Genomic DNA, 23,296 nt, shown 5'->3' with positions numbered 1-23,296 from the left:
GAGTGTTGAGTTCGTCTCAGATTCTATTTTGTTGTTCGAGTTTAGAAGATGAATATTAGCAGTCGTGATTCCCTGCTGTGTCGTGATCTGTTTGGCTGGAAAGTGTGTGTTGTGAAAGCAACATGTTAATTTATTACAGAAATATCTTTGGAACGTGTGTGCTGTGAAAGCAGCATGTTAATTTTTTTTGGCAGCAGGCGTGATTCCCTAACACATAAGGAGATGGGAGGTGGGGGAGCACACCGCAGCCGCCGGGAGGAGGAGGAGCTCCTTCCTTTTCGGGAGGCCACCCACCTACAAAGGAGGGACCCCGAACCCTCTTTCCTCTCTCTCTCGCCATCCCCTTTCTCTCTCTTCTCTCTCTTCTCTCTCTAACCCTTGGATTCCCCTCCCCCGAGCTCGGGCCTACTGTTTGAAGCCGTGTCAGGAGACGCAACCGACCTCTCCGGTGGCGGTGCTGTCCAGGCCAACCGACCCCTCTCGTAGCTGCCGCAACAACTTCACCGGAAAATGGTAGGGTTCCTGTAAAATTTTTGTTCAGGTCGAGCATAGATCGGGTGGGATGTGGGTTGTTCGAAACCCAGACTGTCGAGTTGCAAATGGGGAAAAATCTCCTGTTGGGGGTTGTCTGTCAATCCCAAACCGAAAACTCCAAATCAACGATTTGGGGTTTCGGATGCTTCTTTTCTTTTTTTGAATCATGATCTAATTCCTGTCGGGTTTGTCATTTATGGGTTATACCTATGTATGTCTCTTTGGGATTTCATGATTTAATTTGATCTAATGAAATTTGTGATTGAGTTGTATACACGTTCATCTGAAATTTCTTATTTATGTATATATATATCTGTAAATATATATACATTCATGTAAATGTTATGATTTAGCATCGTATATAATCTTTGGGACTGCAGGACTTGGCTGGGACTATATTCTCTTGAATTTAGTATTTATTTTGTGCAAATCTTTTGGACTGATTATGAAATTGTCTTTACCCAACTCGTGAGAGGCTGATCTAACTCGTGAGAGGATGATCTATGATTTACCTGCGGTTTTGGGTTGTAGGGACTGGGTGCCCACTAAAGAACTAAAACGGTAGATTGTGTACCTTGTGTATTGAAGTGGTGGTTAGTCGCATATTAAGCTCCTGCGCTGTGGTGCTTTATGTTTTGGAAAATTTGCTGTAACAGAATTGAGGCATTATAGTAGACTGACACAGAGTCTGTGCACATATGACCATGCTTGAGGGTTGTAAAGGTCTGGACTTTTGTTTTGCATATGATTAATCAATGTGAATGCATGTTTAACTCCTATGTTTTTAGTTGAATTACTTATGATAAACCAAGGTGCTGCCAATATTTGAGTATTGTATCTGTCTAGTGATAACGATTGTTACCTAATTAATCAAAGTTGGTTGTATGTATTCCAGAGGGTGCAAAGACTAATCAAATGTCTGTTATAATGGTCTCCCATGTTATATGAAGCTGCATGATTAATCAACTGCTAGATGCCTAGTTAGCTGCATGATATGATCATATTCGGTTCATATGAAACAACATATTAAACTGTTGCTCCATGTCGATTTAGTTGCATATTAGGTTGAGATTCAATCTAGTATTTAATTTCGTATTCACTTTATGTTTAAATGCTTAGTTAGTTGCATATTAAACTGCATAGTAACTTGTAAATTTAAATAGATGATTAGTTGTATATTAGGCTGCATGTAAATTTGGTGTTCACTCCATAGTAACTAGCAATTTAAATTGATGTTTAGCTGCATATTAAACTGCCTAATTTATGTGGGTCAACTACATATTCCTTCAAAGGGTTCCAATGATTCATTACGTGTACATCATCTAGAAGATTCAAATGGCCATTAAGATGTTTATTTTCCAATGTTCATAGGCTTGTTAAATTGTATATTTGCTGAAGTACTATTGCCTAACACTACATAATTGCTGAAAGTATCAAATGCCAAATAAGTTGTATATCTTGTGGAATGTTCGAATGAGAGGATGTTGGGAGAAATACATATATTACCAAATCTTTAGGACTATACTGCACGTTCAATAAAGTACACCAACTGTGTTTTTGCTTGTTGTCAGAGCTTTTATTACATGCCACCCTTCATAATACATGGAGGAGTTGTAGCAATTTGCTATTAAGGAATAAATAAATGATAATAAGAATGATAAATGAGGTTTTGATAACCGAACATATGGGTCGGGTTGTTGTGGACATATGGAGGTCCAGCTAGGGTATTGAGGGTCTTGAATAGGCCGTCGAAGTTATGATGTGAATCCACATGAAAATGAAAGTAAAATATTGTTGCTTGATTGGTTTAAAGGCACCAGAGCGCTTTGAGTGGGTTATGCAATCAATACGACAAAGGATGAGAACTGTTCTATACACCTTGGTAAAATGACTAAGGTTGGGAATTCTACTGTTAGGATAGTAGAAGGAAGTTGGGGAAATGCCCTGTACTTCGGGAAATAAACTAAATGAAAAGATTAACCCACTCAGTTTCGGGCTTACCTTGGAGATGGTAGGTGGTACAAAACTCCGGGGACGTGTTTATCTGTTCGAGCTAAAGTGCCTCGTTGGTCCCCAGTCCTCGGAGTTGGGGGACTCAGACTACCAATTGGTCCTAGGTGGTAGTTTTATGTACTTCTGCAGAAGTTAGGGATGCATCCTGTTTTGGTTTTGGCCTTTGGGAGTTTCTCTCGGTCACTGGCCGCTCCCTTGGGATTTCAGTCACAGTTAGAATGTTCGGGTTAATAAAACAACCTTGAATAATATACCCCCGAACGTTCTCTTCTGTGATGGTTGCCTTGGCCCGTGTGTACCCGCGGGATAAGAAAAGATAAACATTAACTAGAACAGTTAGGTATCACTGTGTTGGAGTCATTAAATAAACAACTGTTTACTTTTTCATCATGCTTTATATTCGGTGCTTATGATAAAACAACATCCTAAACTGTGCATATATTAGTTAATTGAATTCATATTATGGATGTTATATAGATGTTATTCATGTTAGTGTAAGTTCTGCTTTAATTGCTTAATACCTTGTTTAATTGTTGTAGTTGAGTAAAATGCTTTTTGTGCTTAAGTATAAACTGTTACATAATTTACCTTTCTATTCAGATATAAGTCTATTATTGCTATTGCAGCGAATTCCCTATGTGTTTATGTTTAGACTGAAATTCCAACACAACACCCACATCACACCTGACACATGATCTACTTGCAAGAATAATTACAGTTTTCCTACTTAGACGTGGTAGTCTAATTCCTATAATTTTTATCATTTTTCAGGCTCAGAGTAGTCCAGGGGCGAAGCAGGATGAGGTGCTGACCATGACTGAATTTATTTGTTCCCTGGCGGTCCTAATTGCTTTTTGATTGAAATTTTGTTTTAAGACTGATGATGTGATAAACTCTATTTGAATTCTATTATTATTGAAAAAAAATAAATAAATGGCGTGGTTTGCTTTTACCTTCCTGTATCGTTCTGAAATGCTTAACCCTAGAATCATTTGTTGGTTTAAAAAGAAAAAAAAAATCCTGGAAAAAATCTGGGTTAAAATTTTGGGGCGTTACACCATCACCTCCTACTCCTCAAGTAAGTATTTCTGAGCAAACTGTTGCCCCTACATCTGATGCTGATCTTCCTATTGCTCTGCGCAAGGGAAAGAGACAGTGCACTCTTTACCCCATCACACAATTTGTATCAGAAGCTAATCTTGGGGCATCTATGAAGAATTTTATTTCTGCTTTGTCTGCCTCGTCTGTTCCGCTTCATCACAGTCAAGCTCTAGTCGACTCCAACTGGATGCAGGCTATGCGTGATGAGATGGATGCCCTATGGTCTCGAGGCACCTGGGACTTGGTTGATCCTCCCGCAGATGCAGATATTGTAGGCTGCAAATGGGTATATAGCATTAAATATAACTCAGATGGGTCGATTGAACGGTACAAAGCCCGGTTGGTTGCAAAAGGCTACACTCAGACTTATGGGGTTGACTTTTTTGAAACTTTCTCCCCAGTTGCTCGTCTTGGCACTATTCGTCTCGTTCTTTCTGTTGCTGTGCACCATGGATGACCCTTATTTCAGTTGGATGTCAAGAATGCCTTTTTGTATGGGGATTTGCATGAAACTGTCTACATGCAACAACCCCTAGGCTTCGAGGTTCAGGGGGAGTGTCAGAAGGTGTGTAAGTTGAAGAAGGCTATTTATGGCCTGAAGCAGAGTCCGTGGGCATGGTTTCATAAATTATTTGAGATAATGTCGAGCTTTGGATTTTTCAGGTCAGCTTCAGATCATTCCTTGTTTATCAAGAAAACCAGTACTGAAATTGTTGTTATGGTGGTATATGTCGATGACATCATATTAACAGGGAGCAGTCCCCAAGATATTTCTACAACAAAAGATCATCTTCGGAAGCACTTTGTTACTAAAGATCTTGCTCACCTTTGATATTTTCTGGGTATCGAGGTTGCAAGAAACAAAGAGGGCTTAGTGTTGTCTCAAAGAAAGTATGTGTTGGACTTATTAAAAGAGAGTGGAATGATAGGAGCTAAGCCAACTAATATTCCAATGGATCCCAAAACTCACATGTTCGATGAGAAGTCTGACTATGTGGATAGTGCCAACTTTAGATCCTTGGTGGGTAAGTTGCTATATGTGACTGTTACTGGACCTGACATTTCATTAGCCGTGAGTAAAATCAGTCAGTTCATGGACAAACCTACAAAAGTTCACTGGGATGCAACTATGATGGTTCTTCAGTATTTAAAGTCATCTCCTGGTAAAGGTCTGTTGTTTAAACGAAATCCATCTTTGGATGTGGTTGCTTACACTGACGCAGATTACGCAGGATCTGTCGAAGATAGAAAGTCAACATCTGGATTTTGTGTGTTTGTGGGAGGAAATCTTGTTACCTGGAGGAGTAAGAAACAAACCGTTGTAGCCAGGTCGAGTGCTGAATCTGAATATCGAGCAATGGCCCAGACTGCAGCTGAGATTATGTGGGTAAAATCAGTCTTGACCGAGCTTCAGGAGAAAGTATCCCTGCCTATGTTGATGATGTGTGACAATAGGGCTGCTACATATATTGCCAACAACCCAGTGTTTTATGAAAGGACTAAACATATTGAAGTTGACTGTCACTATGTTCGTGACCTGGTTCAAGCTGGGTTTATCTGCACCGATCATGTATCTTCCGAAGATCAAGTAGCAGATGTTTTTACCAAAGCCCTGGCGAGACCAAATTTCTCAAAATGTTGTGACAAGCTGAGCATGATTGATATCTATGCTCCAGCTTGAGGGGGAGTGTTGAGATTAAGAGGTTTTAAGTTTTATGTTTATTTGATATTGTTGAGAATAGGTGGTTTTAAGTTAAGTCTTTTTATATTAGAGGCTATTTGAAATTATGTTTTCATAATGGGCTAAGATGTAATTATTCTTTTTAGCCTCTCTCTATTTAACATAGAGAGAAGCCCTAATAATGGAAGAAGTTTTTCTTTGTGCAGCCGTCTCTCCCTCTCACTCTCTCTCTTCTATCTTTCCCTCTATCTCTCTCTCTATCTAGGGTTGGGTGCGTCTTTCAACATACTTAATTCAGTTTTTCTATAGTCTCTCTTGTGCACCTACTAGTTTTTCGTGAAACTAACCCATTCTATGGGTACATGTGATGATTAGATACACCACGGATGATGACGTGATTGCTTAAAGATTTCCTTTTTCCTGCTCTTAGCTCGCGTCCTGGACGTGTTTTGGGTTTTGTCACGGGTTTTCCTTTGAATATCCGAATTTGGTACTTTTTGGTTCTTTTAGCTAATGTGCCCAAAGTTGTCAGTTTGCCTTTCTAAATTCAACAAAAGAATAGTCTTCCGCTGATTTTAAAAACAAACTCTCAAAGGAAAGAGATTTTTTCTAGTCTCTTGCCTGTTTTCTGAAAGGTTCGCAAGTTTGAAATTTTGGGGCATTACAGTTAGCAGTACCGTTTATTACAATGCGTCCAATGCACTCATCGTCTAAAAGGGCTGCAATTTGATTTTGACTGATATTTTGCTTAAGACGGGAAATAAAACCAACATAGTCATTGTTTAGTATTTGTATGAAGACTAATTGTGTTTTCTTTGCCCCTCATCCATGTGTTGAATGCATTTTCTGTGACAAGTGTGTTGGTTGTTTGATGCAATGAGAGAACCGCAACCGTCGCGCTAATGGACTGACGATGGCTGCTCCTTCCAATGCCCAATCATACAGCTCGGACAGACGCAATGGCAACGTTGAACCCCAAAGAGATGACTCAGATCAATGGATCCGAGCACGATTTATTTATTACTCATGGTGCTTATATTTGAAAACAAGGGAAACAAATAATCTAACAGTAAAACATAAGCAAAATGGAATAGGAATGCCAGAGGAATAAAACAAAAAAAAACAGCAGCAAGGAACGTGCAACTGCAGGGAAAAATAACAAAGGAAGCTGTTTTAAATTTTCATCAGCACTCCACACAACCCTAAGATGGGTATTTAAAGGCTGCAGTTGGATCCAGGTATCGGGTCCGGACCGGACCCGAGACGACTTCTGAGTGTTGCTGGATCGGGGGCGTCCTGACCTGTACTCTCTGTGCTCGTCTGGAGTAGGTACAAAGAGGGACCTCTTCTCCGCGTCTCAGTACAAAAACTTTGGATCATATCCACTACTTGGGTCCGATCCCCAATCCCACGGTGCAGACCCGGTTCCCTACCTGGGTTACTCGGTGTAGACTGGACCCAGTCCTGCTCTGCATCATTCTCCCCTGGTTGAGAAGAAGTCGGCTCTGACGACTTGTTGTCTCCACAATAAACATTTAGATCAGATACATTAAATATAGGAGAAAGCTGCCAATTTTCAGGCAACTCAAGGAGGTAAGACCGGTAAAATAGGCCTGCGAGCCGGGGAAACCTGGTCTCTTTGGTGGGAAAAAGAACTATCTTATGACCCTTAAAGATAAATGTGTACGTGTTCCTATGGCCATCATGGATGGTCTTACGGTCAAACTGCTAGGGACGTCCCAAAAGGATGTGACACACACTCATAGGAGCCACATCGCACCACACTTCATCGTGGTAATGGTCCCCCATGGAGAACCAAACTAGACAACGCAGGGTGATAGGTACCTCGTTCCCTTTCTTGAACCATGCCATCTTATAAGGTTGAGACAATTTTTTCGCTTTTAGGTTCAAGGTGGACACAACACTCTCGGACACCATATTCTCGCACGCCCCGGTATCAATGATAACATCACACGCGCGCCCCTCACAGTTGCACCGAGTTCTAAAAATATTATTCCGCAACCATTTTGTCAGGACCGACTCTCGGGATGTGGTCAAAACATGACAGATGGTTAATAAATTTTTGATGCTGCTGTCGAACTCTGCGACTTTCATCTCCTCATCCCCCTCAACAAGCGACTCACCCTCACTCTCACTATCGGACACTGACTCAACAATGCCCTCTGCGAGCTGGGTGTTCTTGCGCACAGTGGGGCACTTGGATGCAACATGACCTAACTCTTGACACCTAAAACAACAAATGGTAGACTCACTAGGCTTACCTTTGGATCTGGTGTGGTACGCGGGTCCGGACTGATCGGGCTTGCTAAGGTCGACTCTAGGGGTGGACTTTGAGTCTTCTTTCCCAGGGAGCTCGCTCCCCTGGTTGGGAAACTCAACATGGGTTGACTGGATTGATCACTACGGAATGTCCTATGTTCCTGCCTCCTTTTCAATTTTTACTCCACATTCATGGCATAACTGCTTGCCTGATCTAATGACTCGACTGTGATGTAACTGAAGTCGTCAGAAATAGCAGGACGAAGACCAGAAATATACCTCGTGACCTGCTGGTGGGCGGTCTCCTCGATCTGCACTCGTAGGGAAAGACGATGAAACTCAGCAGTGTACTCCATCACAGTACTGGTGCCTTGACGCAGGGTCAGGTACTCCTTGTAGGCCCTCTCAGCGTGATCTGACGACACGAACTTAGACTGCATCAACCACTGCATCTCCTCTCAAGTCTGTACGTGCTCTAGTCCCTGCCGCTCCCTCGACCTCTGCAGCTCAACCTACCATGTCTGCTCTAGGTTTCTCATCCGAGTAGAGGCTAGGGAGACACGACGGTGCTCAACGACATCGTAGTAGTCGAAGAAGAACTGAACGACATAAGACCAGTCGAAGAACTGCTCCGCATCGAACCAGCCTGCGAACTCTGGAAGTCCCAGCTTCACCCCGTACGTGGAGGGGCGCTTTGGTGCTCTCTGCTGATGGGCCTCCACCATGCCTGCGGGGTACTCGTTCTAGAAGGCATCATCACCCATCACGATCTCATCTCCTTCACCACGATGCTGCTCTCCTGGTAATAGATGCTGACGAACCTCCGATGACCTGTGGTCGGTGCTCTGGTCGATCTGGTCCCTGCTGAATCTGCACAGAAATCTGTCTCTGTGTAGCTCGCTCGTGAGGGGGCGCCATTTGCGGCCTGCGTTGTGGCACCAGTATGACAGGTGGTCCTGCGATAGGTGGAAGGGCTGGTCGGGTCTCGGGCTCTAGGTGGGTAGGAATTGGATAGTATGGGTTTCAGTTATGGGTCGGGTTAGGACAGTGGTATTGGGTTTTGGATCTGGAATGGGTTAATGGGTTGGTTCTGGTTCGAGAATTGGGTTTGGTTGGTATAATATTGGGTTGATTCACCCTATTGGATATGGATCGGGTCCAGTCCTAAGCTACTCGTCGGACCCAGATTTGGGTAGGTTGGATCGGGGATCGAGTTGTGTGGATAACAGACTTGGTTTGAACTCGATCCACATGATTATGGGCCTGACTGTGACCCGACTCAAATTCAAGCTGGAGCTCCGTTCGGGTCCGATATGGGTTTTGGTCGGCATTGGACCCATATTGGGGTTCAAACATAATGGGTTGGGTTTGATTCGGGGCAACCCGCAAACCAAACCCAACTGGGTAGGCTGGGTAGGGGTTTTCGGAGCTCGGACCTGCTCCCGAGGACCCAAAGGATGGTCCTCGAGACCCGGGCCCCATTTTCAGGAACTCGGGTCCGGACCCATCCACACGGGTCCCCCTGCTCCCGCTCGTGGGTTTGCCGCCTTATGGCTCCCACGCACGGGTTCAAGGGGGAAAGATACTGCCTTCTCGGGTCGGACAGAGGTACCCGGGTCCCCAGCAAGGCCCAGTGGGACGCTGGGGTCCTGCAGGTCCGACCCCGCCTGCGGCGCGATCCCCATGGTGCGAGGCCACGGGCCCCTGCCTGGGACAGGACCCAACGTAACGCCGTGGTCCTGCAACTCAGACCTGGCCTGCGACGCAGTCGTAGGGACCAGCTGCGCCCCTTGGCGATTCAGTTGGGGTGTACCCGAACATGGGCAACCTGCGGTCACTGCTGATTCGAGATGGAGGAGAGGTACCGGATGGGGAGAACTGCCACAACCTGTATCCCTGTGCAGGGTTTCCTCAATGCCTTCTCGTCGCACCGTGTGTTGGAGCATCACTGGGGCCGGATCGACGATGGTAGTATCAACAAGGTTAATCGCGCTCGCGCCTAACTGATTCAATTGTATTGTGTGCGCATCCACCTTGGATTCAAGCGCACCCATTGTGCCTCGACCCGTCCATACGCTTCGATAGACCAACGATATCCTTGCTTACTCGCGTCATACCCTCTTGAACCTTGGTCATCATGGCCATCAACTGCGCCATTGGGTCTTCGCTGCCGGTCGCCTCCCATTCTTTTCCAGTCGCCGGATCACTCCTTGCCTCTTGACCCATGTCGCTGTCGAAGGAGGAAAACCCTGGGCTCTGATACCACTTTGATGCAGTGAGAGAACCGCAACCATCGCGCTAATGGATTGACGGTGGCTGCTCCTTCCAATGCCCAATCATACAGCTCGGACAGACGCAATGGCAACGTTGAACCCCAAAGAGATGACTCGGATCAATGAATCCGAGCACGATTTATTTATTAATGATGGTGCTTACATTTGAAAACAAGGGAAACAAATAATCTAACAGTAAAACATAAGCAAAATGGAATAAGAATGCCAGAGGAATAAAACGAAAAAAACAGCAGCAAGGAACCTGCGGCTGCAGGGAAAAATAACAAAGGAAGCTGTTTTAAATTTTCATCTTCACTGCACGCAACCCTAAGATGGGTATTTAAAGGCTGCAGTTGGATCCGGGTATCAGGTCCGGTCCCGGACCCGAGACGACTTTTGAGTGTTGCTGGATCGGGGGCGTCCCGGCCTGTACTCTCTGTGCTTGTCTGGAGTAGGTACCAAGAGGGACCTCTTCTCCGTGTCTCAGTACAGAACTTTGGATCAGATCCACTACTTGGGTCCGATCCCCAATCCCACGGTGCAGACCCAGTTCCCTGCCTGGGTTACTCGGTGTAGACTGGACCCAGTCCTGCTCTGCATCATTGCTGTTCACCCATTTGGTGCTGGACCTGCTGGTATGGAGTAAGGCGGTTCAGCCTTAATCTTATTTGGAGATGTGTAAAACCTGTTGCACTGGCTCTAGCTGATCTTTCACCACCAACTTTCCTTTCTCTTGTTAGATAGGATAGAGAGCATCTCTTATGAAAAAGAACTCGCTTTGGACTGGACAGGGGGTGATCTATCGTCCAAACTATCTCATCCTGGAATTGAACCTGATGTCATTCCCAGCCGGTGGTCACTGTCACACGTGATTTTTCTTTCCTTTTTCTCAAAGATGCCTATGATGCAAGGAATTATTGACTTAAATCATGATATCTTTTTCTTCCTCATTCTGATTTTAGTTTTTTTATGATTTGACATGTACAGGAGATTGTCATCTTCCATGCAGATAATAGAGTAAATTTTTATTATAAATTGTCAATAATGAACTGAATCTATGTTATTGTTATACTTTTTTTCAGATAATTAAGGAGTGAGAACATTATATCTGCTTATTGAGTAGGACATTTTTGGTATAATCCCATCTCGGCTTGCATGTGACCATTCACTTTCATAATTGGATGATGACAGGACAAAAGAGCCAATTTGGAATGAGAAATTTAGTATTAATATCAAGACTCCTCCTATAAAGAGCTTACAGGTGTGTGATTTTATTTTATAGATTAATACATTCTTTTGAAATTGCACTTGTATGCTTATTTTTGACTTTTTTCTTATGTACCTGATGGAGGAGTGCACTCTCATTTGGATAATTTGTACGTTTAATATCCTGCTGTTGTGAAGTTTAGTGAATCAATGAAACCTGCGTATAATTATCATTTAGTGCCAGTTGAACACTCAATTAGTGAACTTATTATATTCATACTGGTGAAGGCTTAACCTTGTAGGCATTTTTTCGAAACCCTGATTCATTTCTTCTGATGAAGTTTCAGTCAGATTCAATATGCTTAATGTTGTCATGGAACACAAGCTTACTAGAAATGCAGGTGAAAGTTTTATTTTTGACATGCAGGAGCAGGTTTAGAAAATGAAAGCCTAATGGAAAAAATTGGATCTAATGGAGTGAACAGTTTGAACAAAATAAGAGGCCATCTCTAGTTTTTGTCCTTGAGAACTGTAACTGGCTCTAGTTTATCTTTTGCCATATTCAATTAATTTGAAGTTCTTTACGCAAGAACAATTGTTTTGCAAATCATCATGCAACAACGAAAATCTAACAGTGTAATTTATTCAGAAAACAATACTTTTTCAGAAAAAAATCATTTTGTAATGCACAAGTAGTTTCAGTAGAGCTTTGGGCAACACATGCCTCTAGCTTCCGTAGGCCCATCAGTGGTCCTCACAACAACCACTAAACAAACTCATGAATAAATCAGATCATTACAAAATTATAGTGAATATAATTCACGCACACACATAAAATCTCATGTCTACAATGCATAATGCATAATCACTATTGCATACTCCTAGCAGTGAATGAATGAAGTCACAAAAACCAAAACCCATTCAGATTTCTCGATTTCAACAAAAATCCCATTTTTAATTGTTTTGGTTGCAGTTCCAACACACTCACAATGCAAAAAAGAATACACATTTGATCACACACATACACACAGTTACATAGCAAACTTACTTAATCCTGCGGTTGCTGCGCAAATATAAACATCAACATGCTATCATCAGCATGCTGTCGCTACACAACTGTGTGAGCAGCAACACACTGTCAACATCATGTTGTCGCTGCATCATTATGCACTGCAACATGCTGTCAACAACATGTTTTAAAACATGTAACTATAACACGCAGATTAGATTTACTGTTTTAAAACATGCAAACACGCAGATCAGATTTACTGTTCTAAAACATGCAAACAGGCAGATCAGATTTACTGTTTTAAAACATGCAACTGTAACACGCAGATCAAATTTACTGTTTTAAAATGTACAACTATAACACGCAGATTAGACTTACTGTTTTGAAACATGCAAACACGCAGAACAGATTTACTCTTTTAAAACATGCAACTATAACACGCCGATTCAGATTTACAGTTTTAAAACACACAGAATATAGCATGCAGATCAGATTTCAGTTTTAAAACACGCAGAATATAACACGCAGGTCAGAAATCATGTTTATGCCAAAAAGAATCAATGGCTGATCTAACTACACACACACACACACACATATATATATATATGCTAAAAAAGAGTAAATCGACCCCATAAATCATGGCTCCAGATTTATGTATAAAAATATGTACATTTGATTCCTCTACAAACCTATACTTGATTCAACCCACACAGATCTTCCCACCCATCGGAATAGAGAGAATCCCGTACTTTAATCTCAAAGATTTAAAGACGAAGGAGAAGAAGTTGGTGGAGGCAACATTGAGGAGGCACACGATGCACCTTCTCTCTCTCTCTCAACACATTATGAGAGAGGAGGGTTAGTTTCTCCTCTTTATACAGGCTTCCTCTATAAGGGGTGACGCCCCCCCTAGTCTTCTAGATAAGCATGATTAGGGTAGAGTTCTACCCAAGGTAGAACTCTACCTTATCACCTTCTAGATTGTATGATTTGGGTAGAGTTCTACCCAAGGTGGAACTCTACCTTATCACCTCTTCTATTACAAAATTAACTTTGATGTTTTTAAAGTTTAAATTCAATTTCTTTAGTTTTAAAAAGGAGTATGGATGGATTATGGGTCTAAGTTGGATCCACAATCCAAATCCATATCCATCTCAAATTAGGATCTTGACCCATTCAAAGCTCTAGTCAATATGGATCCTGGACTAAGTCCAGATCCATATGAACATTAATCAAATGCAAAAAGAGCGGGTCAACTGCGATCCAAACCTAAAAAGACCCAAAAACAGAGGTTGGTCAATTTAGAAAATTGCATTTTTTGAACTAACAGTCGTTCGATTTTGACAAATCAAATCTCCTACGAGATCTACGGTTCAAAATAGATCTAACTATGGTCTTAGATCTATTTCGCTCTAGAATTTTGCCTGAATTTAACTTAATTTTAACCTGAATTTTGCTAATAAATAAATTTCACCTATTTTACAAATCATCATTAAATATCTTAAATGGGCCCTGGACGAGGTCCAGGACCCTATGGCGTTAGCCCATATCTTACGATTTTCCAGTAAATTTTGATATATATTTATATTAATATCAAATTAAAATTCACACTTTCGAGTTGAAAAATATGGGAAAAATTACTAGATATAACATCCCTACCCCCTTAAAGAATTTCGTCCACGAAATTATGATATACCAAACAAGTGTGAGTAGTGTTCACGTATATCGGCCCTAGGCTCCCAAGTGCACTCGTCCAACCCATGATGTTGCCAACGCACTTTCACGAACGAAATCATCCAACTGCGAAGTATCTTCTACTGGCGATGTAATAACCACAAATTTTTTTTCGTGTTTTTATAAAATAATGCAAAATGTGCAAAATGGGCCTAGGATCCGTATTTCAGATCCAGGACCCATAAAGGAGCATATACATTTATAATTAATGTCATATATATATAAATTTAGTGCAGGGGATCCACAGTTGGATCCATTTGGATCCAACTTGTGGATCCACATTGCAGGTAAGACACGGATCCACACCGCAATGGGGTGTCGCGGGTCCAGACTATGTCTGGATCCCGGGTCTCGGTCTCGGACCCGGACCGCGCCTCCCTCGTAGGAGGTAAGTAACGAAAAAAAGGGGGCTTACACCCGATAAAACGAAGAGTTAGGGTTCTGAATGAACCCTAACACAACAAAACCCCAAATTCGCAAAGGGGGAGAGGGGGGGCGATTCACAGCCGCCGGGGAGGTTTCCTCCTTTTTCGGGCACTCTCCTACAAGAAGGGGGGGGGTGTCTTCGAGTCTCGCTCTCCCACACCTCTCCTCCTCGTCTTTGCCTCTCATCTCTCTCGTTCACTCCCCCCCCTTCTCCCGTCCTTTCCCTTGCGTGCGACAACCGCTGACGAAGCCAGTCCCCTAGCTACTGTCACCAGCAACCAACGACCTCCTTGACGTCTCTCTCCCTCTTGTTTGCGTGCGCGAGAGCAGGACCACCGCTGCCGACGACCTCCTTCTCTCACAACAGCAACCCCAAACACTGATTCAAAGGTACGAGTTTTCTTTTGATTTCAAATAAGAATGGGAACATAGGTTTGTATCCCATGCAATAGTTTGGTAGGGTTTCAGTGTTCTTACAGATGTATTATTGTCAAGCTTGCTTTGGGTTTCCGTAACTCCCAAATCGACAGATTTGGGGAATTTCGGTTGCTGTGAATTCTAAAAAAAAAAACAGTTAATAAATTTTTATTTTCATGTTAGGGCCCAGGCAGTCAGTCGGCTGGGCTGAGTACCTGACCTAGCCGACTAGGTCGGCAGGGTGGGTCTGGCTGTGTGCTAGACCCAGTTTTGGCTGGGCCACTTGTTCTTAAAAAATTTTTTTTTTTTATTTATATAGATACATGTGGTGTGTTTCCTAAATTCCCAGATTTCATTAACTGTGTGTATTTCAATGCATGTTAAGAATGGGATTTTCTCATGTTTTAACTAGGCATCATGTGCACAAACTGTATATCATTTTAAGTCTTGGTGACCAGTTTGTTTCAGCCATACATAGTATTGGTGTATTTGTGTATTGAGGATAGGTGTTTCAGAATACTCGAGTTTTATCTGAAATGCATCAAGTGTTGGCAATTTTAGTATTTCCAGTTTTCCATGGGTAGTCATGTGGTTGTGTACTGTGCACGTGTTGTATGTGTGGGTAGAAATTTCTGGTGATCCCACTTAATGATTTTATTTCTCAAACTTTCGAAATGTTAGTTTCAGTGTTTATTATTCCAAGATCTATGAATCCTTCAAGACAATAAAATTTATGGATAACTAACTCAAGCTCTAACTTTTGTTGTTTTTGCTGCATAGGACCTTTTTTCATATTCCAACAGGCATATAAATTGTGAAAAGGCTTCGAAATTTTAATTCACAGTAGAAAATAGGTACTTCACTACTGTACTTCATGATGATCTGTGGCTGGATCTGGTTCCAAGCCAAACTCAGAACAAAATTTATAATTCTTGATTCTTAACTCACTGGAAATGATTGGCCATGTCATCTGTGTTGCTAAGTAGACTAAGTTGTCCTCAGCTAGTGTAGCCTGAGAGTAATATTTGTCTAAATCATAGGTTAAGTAGTCAAGATTTTCTCTCCATTTTTTTATTACTTCTTTGATGCTTAACCTTTTGCATATAGCTAGTAGCGAAATCCATCAGTGAAATCGTTGGTTTATGGAGATATTGCCAGACAACTTAGGTTTGGATTTCTAAACCTTTGGGTTAACCTGTTGATCCAACTAGCATATTTTGATGCTTTGTGTATAGCATCTTTTCCAGTTAAAGATTTTCGGCTTGTATGATCCTTGTTCTAACAAATATATATATATATATATATATATATATATATGCATGGGTTATTCCAAAAAAGAACATAGTTCATTGACAAGTATGTGTACGTGTAAAGAGATCTTGCATTGAAATATACATGCAATCTATTGTGATTATACAACATACATGATTATGCATACCTGACATTCAAATATGAAATTTTACCTTGGTTTGCATGATAGATTTCAGATTTGTGGTCATGAACACAAGTGCTAATTCCAATACATGTTATGAATGAAGAGTTTTGGGTGTAAACCTTCTCTCTATATGTTTATGTTTATATTAAATGATGTTTTTGGCACGTGCACTATTACTAGAATGCCCACAGGTGTGATTAAATTGCGGGTTGTGCAAAAGAATTACATTTAACATGAATATGTGAACTCATACGCATGCATGAGGATATTGTTGTTTAATGCACATTTCTATATTAACGTACATGATCGTGCATGAAAAGGGATGTGGAATGAATGCATAATGATTGATGATTTTTGCTTGTGAATGCATTGATGGTCAATTGGATCATCAGGGGCTGGGTGAGCCTCGAGAACAAGTTGTTCTTTGTTTTAGTTATTTTGAGGCATTGCACAAATCAGAAGTGGTATTATTGTTTTTATCGCACTGTTCTTTGTTGTTACGGACTATGGTCCCGTGAAGAGCTTGACATGTTGTTTTGCAAGCTTATGTTATTAATTTTTGCATGTTGATTTGCAAATATAAAAGAGATGAATTAATAACAAGATAAAAGAAAGTAAAGAACAATGTAACTCATGTCTCCTTGATGTCCCCGCTTTAGTGTGGGAATCTTGGATGTTGCGGTTTGGGGAAACCGTGAGGATACAAAAACTCCGTATGCGTATTGTTGCCCCTGAACCCGATATTGAGGTTCTTCTCCTGTCCACGGTTTAGGGAGAGTCCACCACTTTGCCTGGGGTGGTGTGTTTTGACACAACTGTTGTTGTTTTGGTATACCAAGAAAGTGGCGTCGGTGGATGCTGTTTTCCATGGTGTCCCTGACATTGGATGCTATTTTTCAATGTTCCGATGGATGGTGCTGCTTGCTGATATCGGTCGAGGGCTAAGTTCGGGACCCAGTAATAAAATACATTTTTTTTGTTAAGTTACCCTGGGAACCTAACTTAACCTTGGGGATTTTACCCGTTTGGTGTATCCGCGGGCAATAATAACTAAAAAGAGGAACTTAAATTGTATGCATTTAATAGGGCATGCATATGGAAAGAGAAACTTTAACGAAAGATAATAAAAGGTTCATGCATTGCATATAAATCATGCATATTCCTGTTATGCATTAGATCACACATATTTGATTGTTCCTTTAGTTGTTATATAACGATGATTGTATGTTGTCGTTCTCTATAGCGTGTTAAATGCCCTTATTGCTTAAATTGGGATCTATATTGCTTAGTTAATATTTTCTCATGCTTAATATTTATTTTCTTCTTACAAGAATAATTAATTGTCTTATGAATTGGTTATAACGGTATCCCTATAAACTATTACATGAATCTTATTTATGTTTTTTTTCTTAATTGATTCATTAGGAGAACCTGTACGCAGAATTTTTCGGATTTCTGACCCTCTACTTTTATTGGTTTTTCGCAACTCAGGTGATCAGTGAAGTCGACTCGCTTCTGAGGGGATACGAGGGGCACATTTGCTTCAGACTGCTTTACTTACGGAAATAGTGGCTCTACTTTTGTTTCTTTTAGTTCTTTTTATTTCCTGCAGTTGTTATTTCACTTTTGACTTGAGTATGAGACTATTATGGATTCTTCGATAAAAGAGTTTAGTTGGTGGGTTATGGATGATAAATGTAAGTTCGTTTGTGGTGTGTGGTTATCTAACTGAAATTGGAACTGTAAAGACCCCGGGTCTCTGGGAAGTTTTCCGCAACTCAAAAAAAAAATCGCATTTTCAAGGTGTATGAGTTGAGGTCGTTACAGGCGATCCACAATCTCCACCGGTCTCTCTTCCGTCGTCAAGTCTGGTTGTACTTCGATCACCTCATATTGAATGACATATGAGGGGTCGGGTATATACTTCCACAACATCGAGACATGAAAAACGTTGTGGATTTGGGAAAACTGAGGCTGAAGTGCTACTCGGTAAGCTGACTCGTCAACTCGTTCGAGGATTCCAAAAGGTCCAATGTATATAGGAATATGCTTCCCCTTCTTCTCAAACCTAAAAACACTCTTTGTAGGTGATATCCGAACAAAAACGTGATCGCCCACTACAAAGCTAAGCTCCCTACGTCGCTGGTCAGCGTAGCTCTTCCGTCTGCTATGTGCTGTAACTAACTGTTGGTGAATCATTTGCACATGTTCTGAATATTGATGGATCACCTCTGGAGACTTTACTGTTCTCGCTACAACCTCATCCCATCCCACTAGAGATCTGCATGGTCTACCATATACAGCTTCATACAGAGCCATACCAATACTGACATAGTAACTGTTGTTGTATGAAAACTCTGCAAGCTTCATCTGCCTGTCCCAATCCCCTACCTAATCCAGCACACATGCTCTAAGCATCACCTCAAGTGTCTGGATCGTGCGCTCTATCTGCCCGTCAGTTTAAGGGTGAAAAGACATTATGAACTTCAACGTGATACCCAAAGCCTTCTGCAACTGGTGCCAGAAACGAGATGTGAAGCGAAGATCTCGGTCTGACACTATAGAATGTGGTACCCCGCGAAGTCGAACAATCTCATCAATATACAAGTTTGCGAGACTCTCCAAACTCTGGCTCAGCTTGATCGGCAGAAAATGGGCACTCTTCGTTATTTTGTCTACTATGACTCAGATGACATCATCCTAACGACGGGTCCTCGACAAACCCACGATGAAGTCCATTGATATGTCATCCCACTTTCACTCAGGAATGTCTAAAGGTTGTAGTAGTTCACCTGGTCTCTGGTGTAAGACATCAGGAAACAAACTCCGCAACGTCCTATTTGTAATACCCGTGAATTTTATCCGATAAATAAACTTGAATTTTATGTTCTTGAACTGAATATCAAATAATTTTTATTATTGTATGTGTTAATTGTATTTAGATATCGGATATTCTATTTGGATCTTCAATGTTGGAACCTTTATACCCTGTTCAGAACTTCGATTTTTCCATTTGAATCTTAGTTAACAGATCTCAAACATTTTAAGTGGATAACCAATAAGGAATTTTAAGCAAATGGATTGGATCTTTGATTATTGGATCCTCCCTATCAAGGTCATATTGGATATTGGATCCAGGACAAATGGAGTTGATCCACGATGTTAAAACCGGATTTTAGTGAGGAAAATTTCAATATCGGATCTATAACACTTTCATGGGATCCGTAGTAGCTTATGCGAAGTTTAGACCCACAATATTTCTTTTGGATCCTGGACCTCGGAGATTCTAATGTTGTATGGATCTAATTAAAATTTTAATATTGGATCTATAATAGATTGCTGGAATCCACGATTTGGATCCGGGACCCATATCAATTCGGGTCCATATATATATATTATCATATACATATATTAGAAATAAATAGATAAATATATATTTAAGTGGTGCAAACTGAGTTCTTCCCAACGGGGTTATACACGTCTAGAGCGTTATCAAGTGGTTTCACAGTTATGTGCAATTGTTCTACGAATTTTACTGAAACAAGCGAGTGTGTAGCACCACAATCAAAGAGTGCAAAAGCTGCTTGATCGGCAACAAGAATGATACCTTGAACGAGATCCCCTTTGGTCAATTGATCGACCGTGGCTGCATAAACTCGACCCGGCTCCCTGCCACTGCTTGGTTGTGCTCGCTGTTGCTGCTGATGAGGTGGTCGAGGGGGTTGAGATACGTTGCCGGTTCGCTTGAGGTCATCTGCTGCTTTCTTCCGGCAGTTGCGTATGAAATGACCCATCTTGCCACAGTACAGGCATCCGCCAGTGTCCCGCGGACAAGATTGTCCCACATGAGGCCTCTTGCACCTGGGGCAGTTATCACTAGACGGCTGCCTGGACGGTGGATGGCCCTGCTGTCGTTGGCGCTTCGCTGGAGGGAACTGTTTCTTCCCTTCCTCAGTCTTCACAGGAAATGGTGGTCGCTGCCCTGGGCCGCCGGAATAGGTCTTCTTCTGCTCACCACCGAACGCGGTTGACTTTTTGGCTTGCACACTTTTTGAACGCTCCCAATCCTCGTTCAGTAAGGTGGCTGCTGCTACCGCCGCAGAAAAAGTCGCGGGCATACTGGTGAGAACCCTATGCCTCGAATAGGTGAGGACAATAGCGCTCCAACCGTTGAAATTTGGCGATATATTCGTTCAGGCTTAGGCTGCCTTGGCACAACTCCAGAAATTCCACCTTCTTCTTTTCCCTCGCATGAGGAGGGAAATAGTTTCCGAGAAAAACCCTTCGGAAGGCCTCCCACGGAATTACCTCAGCACCCGGAAACTGCACCTCCCAGGTCGTGTCCCACCATTTGCGAGCGTCGTCCTTCAATCGAAAGGACCCGAACATCGTCTTCTTATCATCAGGGACGGACAACACTTGGAACACCCGTTCCACCTCTTTAACCCAACTCTCCGCCAAGTCAGGATCCACCTTGCCAGAGAAAGTAGGAGGGTCCAGCTTCAGAAATTTTTCATAGGTGACAGTTGGTGCATTCCCAACAAGGGAACCCGGATCCTGATGGGGGCGACCCTGGCTACGAATCGCCTCAGCTAAGGAGTTGAGGGTATCCATCATGAATCCCCTCTGCTCACGCAACTCATCGGCCATGCTGTGGCTTGAGTTTCCCGCCATCCTTAAAAAGCAACCAAGATTAAATAGTCAAAAATACTGAAGACGTACAAGTAGGCATAAGTATAGGAGCAAAGGCAAAAACATAGATCTTTATTACGAAAGTCAAATATTTAGAATCCAGTTGTGCTGGTACATAAGCAAAAGTTCTATTCCGTAATTATAAATGAGTTCACAGACTCCAACAAAACTGGGCAAGTGCTACCTCCCCTTAGGGACGGCTAGAGTACTTCCTAAGATATTCCCTTCTATTGCCTGTGCGCCTGAATCTGCACTTAGGGGTGAAGGGAAGTGGCTCCTCGTAGGAGGGCTCCTGCCCGTAAAGGGGCGTCGTCGGAGTATATTCCGGTGAGCCAAGACTATAATCTGAATAATCCGTCGCAGGTGTGTATGTGGGTGATACACCGCCCACTGGGTCTGCCAGAGGTGGCGGTTGCTCGCCCGCAGTCGAAATTGCGATCTTGCCGTCATGCTCGGCCTTGTGGAGGCAAGCATCCATGGTGTGCCCTGTTTCTCCGCAGAAACTACACTCCTCTGCTAACCCAGGGGGAACAAAATCTCCCGATGACTCCTGTGGTGTCTGATGGTGCACCCGAAAGTGTGAAGGCGCGAAACCACCTTCTCGAGCATGCACCTCAGCCCACGCTGCTGCCAAGGGTATCTGGTAGGCGATCGGTAGTGAGAAGCCTTGCTCATCCGTAAAAATGGGTAGAGGAGGGCGGTTAGCCCAGTAACTAGCCCCGAACATCTCATGTCCGCCCCTCTCCCTTACAGAACGACCACGTACTCTACGCGTGCTCCTACCGCGACTACCATTAGAACCAGTAAACGGATCCATCTATCCAACGATACTACGAATAACACAAGAATATAATTTAGTCTAACATGCTATAAAATATCAAAGACTTACTTACAGCGCGATGGGATGTTCATGTTAAAATGTACACTCAAAATCAATATTGTAAGTATAAATATATATACTTATATACATAGAGATATGTATACATATATTATATGTATACGTATCTCTATATATAAGTATATATATTTATACATTTTTCTCCTTTTTTACCCGAAAGGGTATTCTTGTCATTTTACATTTTGCGCATATTCCATTTGGAATATGCTGTAATTTTTCATTATTTTTGTAATTCTTTTATGTTTTTCTTTTTTTCTTTTTTGCACTCTCAAAAAGTGCATTGGGGGTCTCCCCAATAGAGTCGTTGGGGAGCCCCCAACGGTCACAATTGTGACCGTTGGGAGCTCCCCAACGACTCCTTTGGGGAGCCCCCTCTTGCACTCCTTCTTTCTTGTATAAATAGGGGTGTTCCCCCTTTGTATTCTCCAAGCTTGAGAGACTCAAGCATTTGCTTTTTATGAAATACATGCATTATTGCATGTTTATTATTTATACGCTTTTTGCGTATTTTCAAGTGTTGTGAGAGTGCTTTTGTGCACTTCTTTTTCTAAAGTATTTGTGCGTATATGCGTATTGTCTCTTCGTAGACAATTTCACATGGTATCAAAGCTCTATTGGTGATCAAGGATCGTGGGATTCTTCTTTTTTCAAGTGCCTCGAAAACCGTGCCTTCGGATTCTTAGAAGTAGAAGTGGTGGATCTCGCTTCTCAAATATTTTAGAAGGATCTTGTGCAAGCTAGAAGTTGAAGCATTGTGTTGGTACGCCTCCCTCTCCTTTTCTTTACTCCATAATGGGTGAAAAAGAGTCTCACTTCGCGCTTGGCTTCAAGTTGAATGGGTCCAACTACCATATTTGGGCCGGGAACATGGAGGCTCACATAAAAGGTAAAGGATTATGGGGTTATGTGCAAGGTTCAATTCCGGAACCGGAACCCAAAATAACCATGATGGACGGAAATGAAATCAAGATTCTTGAGGGAGAAGAAATGATCAAAGCTCTTGAAGAATACTCCAAGAAGCACGACGAATGGGAAATGAAGAACTTCAAGATTCTTTCTTGGTTCTTCGCATCCGTCGAAACAAAGATTAATGCCAACATTATCAAGTTCAAGAAAGCATCAGAAGCTTGGCATTATCTCGAGAAAATGTATACATCAAGAGATCTTTCTCATAAGTATTACCTTCAAAAGAAGGCTCTCTCTCTTACTCAAGGTGAAATGTCCATTAGGGAATATTATGCCGACCTCTCCTCCATTTGGGATGAGCTTTCCATGCTTGAACCAAAATGGAGTGGAGAGGCAATTGAACTCCGCCACAAGCAACTTGAAGAAGATCGGTTCTTCAACTTTTTGAATGGGTTAAGACCGGAATTTGAACAAATAAGGTCATCACTTCTATCCTCATTTACCCTGCCATCTCTTGAAGATGTTCTCACCAAATTAAGTGGTGAGGAAACTCGTATGAGTTTATGTAAACAAGGACCAAATGTTCTTGTGGTTCCTTGTAATCATGAAGAAAACAATGAGGTTAATGCCGTATCAAGACCCGGAAATAATGTAAAGACCTATCGTCCTCCTCATTTTAAATTCCAAAATC

The 23,296-nt window shown here is 42.1% G+C and overlaps 1 protein-coding gene across 5 annotated transcripts in view; it reads left to right on the top strand.

Moving 5' to 3' along the window:
• Window positions 1-23,296, top strand: part of LOC149845609 (putative triglyceride lipase) — a 269,765-nt gene that overhangs the window by 7,775 nt on the left and 238,694 nt on the right. For all 5 annotated transcript variants that reach the window (XM_089995863.1, XM_089995861.1, XM_089995860.1 and 2 more), the window contains exon 5: window positions 11,074-11,143. In XM_089995863.1, the coding sequence (XP_089851989.1) occupies window positions 11,074-11,143 (70 nt within the window). The remainder of the gene's footprint in view (window positions 1-11,073; window positions 11,144-23,296) is intronic.

The sequence above is a fragment of the Nuphar pumila genome, chromosome 2, assembly GCF_984573655.1.
Source record: "Nuphar pumila chromosome 2, dmNupPumi1.hap1.1, whole genome shotgun sequence".
NCBI classification, from domain to species: domain Eukaryota; kingdom Viridiplantae; phylum Streptophyta; class Magnoliopsida; order Nymphaeales; family Nymphaeaceae; genus Nuphar; species Nuphar pumila.
Note: the sequence above shows the minus strand (reverse complement) of the source record. Positions and strands in the feature narration are given on the sequence as shown.